This window comes from Temnothorax curvispinosus, unplaced genomic scaffold (genome assembly GCF_003070985.1).
Source record: "Temnothorax curvispinosus isolate PA1 unplaced genomic scaffold, ASM307098v1 QBEX01017734.1, whole genome shotgun sequence".
In the NCBI taxonomy this organism is placed as follows: Eukaryota; Metazoa; Arthropoda; class Insecta; order Hymenoptera; family Formicidae; genus Temnothorax; species Temnothorax curvispinosus.
The window spans coordinates 156,018-161,998 of NW_020227514.1; the positions used below are offsets into that span (position 1 = coordinate 156,018).

Below are 5,981 nucleotides of genomic sequence, written 5' to 3' on the forward strand. Positions count from 1 at the left end.
GGGGGGGGGGGGGGTTCTCTTATAATATCCCGCTCCGTGCCCTACGAGCGGAGATATTGCGACGCAAAGTCCAAATGTGAAAATTTTTTATTAAGATACTTCTTCTTCTATCTACTTCTAACGCCGACGTCTTATATGACACTACAAAAAGGCGTGATATCCGTACAAAATTACCTTTTTCAAAAAAAAGGTAAAAAAATGCGCCAAGTACACGCATAGTAGTATATATGTATTATGTTGTTACCTCGAAAAAAACAAAGTAGTAGTATTATACCTCGAAATAACACCCTGTACATATTGTTTATACAATGCGTAATACTACAAAAAGGCGTGATATCTGTACAAAATTACCTTTTTTAAAAAAAAGGTAAAGAAAGGCGCCAAGTACACGCATAGTAGTGTATATGTTGTTACCTCAAAAAAAAAAAACAGTGGTAGTATTATACCTTAAAAAAATCTAAGTAACAAGTGGTAGACGAAATCTTTGTATCTTGAAAAATCTCGAAAAAACCTAAACAGTAGTATCTTCACCTCAAAAAAAAAAAAAACAAAGTAGTAGTATTATACCTCAAAAAAACCTAAGTAACAAGTGGTGGACGTAATCTTTGTATCTCCAAAAATCTCGAAAAAACCTAAGCAGTATTATTTTTATTTCCAAAAAATTATTACTCAAGTGATACACATCACAAAATTACGTTACCTTATCAAAAAATGAGTCGCGCTTCAAGTGATCTATTATTACAATTACAAAAAAGAAATGATATCTCTTTTTAAATTACAGCGCCAATTACAGAGAACATATATTTTTTGAGATACAAAGATTACGTCTACCACTTGTTACTTAGGTTTTTTCGAGGTATAATATTACTACTGCTTTTCTTCGATTAGAATAAAAAATTGAATCATGAAGAATTACACAGAGGTAACAGTACAAAATACAAATATTTTATTAAAATATTTAAACCGAACAAGGGAATATAAGGTATTTAAATACAAAGTTTATATATGTATTTTAAAAGATTTAATCGCATCGCAAAGAATTACAGAGGTAACAGTACAAAAAATAAAAATATTTTATTAAAATACATGAATTTTTCTTGTTTCTAACTTATCTGTAATATAAAGAGCGAGTCATTATAAAAAAAACCTTACCCAGCACCATACACATGTCTAAAACCGCATAACCCGGGAAAAAAATATCTTATTTATTCATATTAGTTTATATTAGTAGATACATGATTATATATGATCATATAAGAAATGGAAAATATAATCTTAAATATTATATGGCCATATATATATGAGAGTATATAATTATACACGGCCATATATAAGCATATATGTATACATATGCCATGATTATATACTCGGGAAAAAATACCTCTTATTTGTTCATATTAGTAAATATATAATTATATATGGTCATATAAGAAATGGAAATATAATCTTGAACAATATTATATGGCTAAATCTCTTTAAGTATAACTTTATATAGTCATATATGGTTTTATATACTAGTATATTATCATGTGTGATCATGTAAAAGTATATTTATAAGGTTAAAGATAATTAATCGTATATGAATATACGATCTATAATGAATCTATTCATATAAATTTGTATAACTGTCATAAATATTCTTCTAATAGTATATTATTTTACTTGACAAAATCAAATTAATATAAAATATATTATTTTTAGTTTCAGTTTACACAATTGCGTTTTAAGTCCGACAAAGTCCATATATTGGCACGCAGTGCCAATTTAAAAAACTGAAACATGTATTTAATAATAATTGATATTGTGAAATATTATTAAGCATCAAAATCCGCTTCGACCAAAAACGGCACTTCTCATTGCTTAAATATATATTATTTTAAGTTTTTTTTTCTAATTTTGCATAAGATACTTAATTTTTTTAATTGACATATTAATTTTTACTTTCCATGGAAAGGTTGAAGGTTTGGTTGAAGGTCTGTTAATTTCCATGTAAAATTGTAGTAAGTATCTTATAAACATATAAAAAAAGCAAATTTATGTAGATTTTTATGAATTCACGAGTTGTAAAAGGCTTAAAAATTTTGTCGTTTTCTGTAGAACCTTGTAGTATTGTATGCAAAATTACAACCATTCACGAATCAGTAAAAAATTGTATATTTATGTATTTTTCTATTGGACTTTACAACAGACTATACGAAAATAAAAAGATAAGTATTTTGACTTCTGCGAATTAAGAAGTTATTAATAATAGGTGAATTTTGGAAGATTTGTGTAAAAACTTGTAACATTTAACTAAAAATTACAAATTTTAATTAGCCATAATTGTAATAAATTTTTGAGCTGTACAAACAAATCGGTATTTGTTAGTATTTCTACGCAGTTGTAGTATTTTATGAGAAACTAAAAACTGAATTAGATTCTAAGTTGCATAGTTTTACGATACGTAAATTGTAGTAGATTTCTTAGTCATTTATAAATAATTGTAGTATTCTACAAGTAAGCAGATGTTTTAATTTTTTAAGATTTTGTTTCTTCTTAAATTTTTAAAATTTGTAGATCTGTGTACTATTTTTTATAAAATTGTAGTTTTTCATAAAATACTACTTGCAATAATATCTTGATTTGAGAGCATTGTAATTTGTGGTACTATTTCGTAGATATTTCTACAAAAAAAATAACTATTTCTACAAAAAATTAAATATTTCAACAAAAATGTACAAATTTATATTTTTAGTTAAATTTTGTAGTTATTCATAGAAATTTTTTCCGCTAGGGTACTCACTAAAAAAGGATTTTTAGAAATTTAACCCGTAACGGGGTGAAAAGGGGCAAAATGTGTGTTACCGTAGCGAAGCACGGGTATCAAGCTAGTTATTATATAAAATCGAAAACTACATTTTCAAACATTATCTAAATTAATTTTGGTAAATATGCTTAAAAGGTCAATACTCACCGATTTTAATATCTTGTAGGGAAGGTTTTTCTGAGTAATTCTACGCAAAAAGGAAGAGGGCGACATTGGTTTAGAAGATATAGCAAATTAAAGTTTCACAATTTTAATACTAAAAGAAGTAATTTGTAAAAAAAGTAAAAAACCCGAACTGTACAATTAGACCTCGTTTTGCCCTATAAGGGGGGTGGGGTGGAATAAACTTCGCTTCGTGTAGAAAGTTGCAAACTTATTTTATTAACATGTAGAACCGTAAAATAATGAAAAGCAACAATTTATGTTTTTGCCATTGTTAAAGCAGAGAATACTTTGTATTTATACTTTTTAAAATACAAAATTGTATATATACTTTTATGTATACTAACTATTCTCTGCTTTAACAAATTATTTCTGTTACAGATATTAACCATTTTTACATGATGCAACTTTGCACACAAAGCGACGAAAGAAGAAAAAACGGATTTTTAACTTTCCACGCGAATCAAGGTCCACTCCTACCCATCCCTGCTTGCGGGGGAAGGGCGGTAACCCGTGTACTGTTTTGCTGATACACACATATCAACAAACTACTTCTCTTAGAACTAATATTACTTTGTAATACCTAAAAAAAGTAATAAAATTGTAAAACTTTAATTTGCTATTCTTTTTAAACTAATCCCGTCTCCCACTTATTTCTTGCGTAAGACTTCCCCTCTACAACATATTTAAGTAGCGATAAAATCGATGAGTACTGACCTTTTATGCATATTTACCTTAATTTTATTTAGGCCACATTTTCGTAAATCGAAAAGAGGTTAAATGTTTTCAGAGCATTACCTATTCATCTATTCCTCCAAGATTAAAATAAAAAAATTACCAATATATCTATTTTCCACTGAATATGCGTTTTTGTTACAGTCAAATATTGTTATAAAGTTTGTTTCTTAAAACCATACACCAAACATATGTAAGAATAATTCATTTATGATTAAAAATGCTTTTTTCCGCAAGGAGCAAAAACAATGAGACGCTTAAACTCGATTACCGGCATCTTCATACATTTGATCAGATATAAGAGGTGACTCACCTATTCTTACGTGGTAGTGTCGTAATAGCCATTTTCAAGGACCTTTCGTACTGATTATTATCCTCTTTAGATCGTCTCGGAATTGCTGCGCAGGCATTCTGCGTGAAACTGTAAGTTCTTCGTTTCTTTAGGCACAACATATTCTTAATTGTTTTTATTCACGAATTCATAATGATTCCACAATTGCACTTCAATTATTAACAAACTATCTTCTTAAAATCATCGAGGGACTTCATTGTTCTGCTCCATGTGACACGATGAATCTTCAAGCACTTTGATCCCTCATGTCATATCATTCGATATGGCTTGAAGAAAATCACAAAAATCACGAAAATGAAGAAACCGCACAAAATAAATCGCCAAGTTCGCAATATAATTTAAATATTAATTTCTTTCTTAAAAATTAATTTCTCTCTTTTACCTCCATATAATATAAATAATATACAAATACTAAGCTCTATATCCGATCACACTTTGTACGTAATATAATTTTACGTACATTAATTAATATGTTAAGCTAGCACGATTAAATAGATTTAAACAAAACATTTGTTAAATGTTGTAATGAGACTATAATACAAATAATCACATTGATTGCTGAGACACTCGGGTAACATGACACAATAAATTTTCAATTATAACAAAACTTTATTACGAATGGTTTCATTTTTTGCGAATCTGACGAATTGCACTCAAAAAATGAATGATTACGATATAACCATTCAGGAAAAAGTACGATGGCTCTTCGTGCGAGCTCTCACGAGAGAAGTAGAAGACGTCAGCCTTGCACAGAAGTTATAACTGTACTGAACACCACGCTCAGAATCTTTCCTCAGGCACAAGTGCACTCGGTGATAATGACCTCCACGAAAATTACGGGGGCATCGTCTCCGCGACTTGAAGTCCCGCATGCATTTTTATCAGATGACATTTTTCCTCTTTTATAACTTGTGTTACACTAATGAATAAACTACAAATCTCTTAATTTCAAACATTTTCAGATTGTATGGTAATTTATATAAATACTAATCTGATATATATCAAATAAATAAATATATATGTGTATGTATATAGTATTATTTATTTATTTATTAACATATTATATGTACAATATTTTAGGTATAAAAGATTCAGACGATTAATAAATCAACTATCAAAGAAGTAAAGAGTTACAATTGTTAGCGTTAAAATATTGTATTTACAACAAGACCAAAACTATAATACATACAACATACGATTCGATCTGTTATCAGACCACCTTTAGTATAAATGATAATGTCAAGGATTAAATGGTCAAGGATTAAAAATTAACAGTAAAATATAAATTACAAATATACTATTTTATATAAAATATAAAAAAATTTAATAATGTTATAAGTATTAAATATAATATATATATATATAATAAATCTTATTGTCATCTTGAAGTTTGAATGAAAATACTTTAAGCTATATGTTATATCGCAACTCACAAAAAGCGTTTTATAAATAAGATTCTTTCGAATTTCATTGATTGTATCCATAATGATTATTGACGTTATTCATCAAATCTCTCTCTCTCTCTCTCTCTCTCTCTCTCTCTCTCTCTCGTGAGTACAGCGTGCACGTCTGTTGTGTTGCTCTCGTTTTTGTTCGACATATCTCTGCTGTTGGCTGCCTTCGGGCTCTTTTGTTGCAGGTGTGAGCATGTTCCCTGGTAACCAGTTTGCTAGTTCAGATGCGTCCCGAAGAAGTGCGCAAGAAATCAGTCCAGAATTGCGACAAAAGTGCATAATATCTGTGATTGAACAAGTACTTACTGTACTATTGCAGTAGTCTGCTGTAAGAAGCTACTGTGAAATTTTATACTATTTGTTAAAAGTAAACATGTAGCAGAAATGTGAAAACAATATGGAAGTATCTTTTGAGTACAGATCCAACCGGCAGAAACGTGAAAAGAACGTGCAAGCATCTGCCCGTGAGAAA

General features: G+C 29.0%; 1 protein-coding gene across 1 annotated transcript in view; it reads right to left on the reverse strand.

Annotated features, from left to right (window-relative positions):
• Positions 1-4,800, reverse strand: part of LOC112467654 (cordon-bleu protein-like 1) — a 160,362-nt gene extending 155,562 nt beyond the window's left edge. The window contains exons 1-2 of the mRNA XM_025036356.1: positions 4,606-4,800; positions 4,017-4,321 (exon numbers count right to left, since the gene is read on the reverse strand). Coding sequence (XP_024892124.1) covers positions 4,017-4,156 — 140 coding nt within the window. The 5' untranslated portion in view covers positions 4,157-4,321; positions 4,606-4,800. The remainder of the gene's footprint in view (positions 1-4,016; positions 4,322-4,605) is intronic.
• Positions 4,801-5,981: the final 1,181 nt, after the last annotated feature.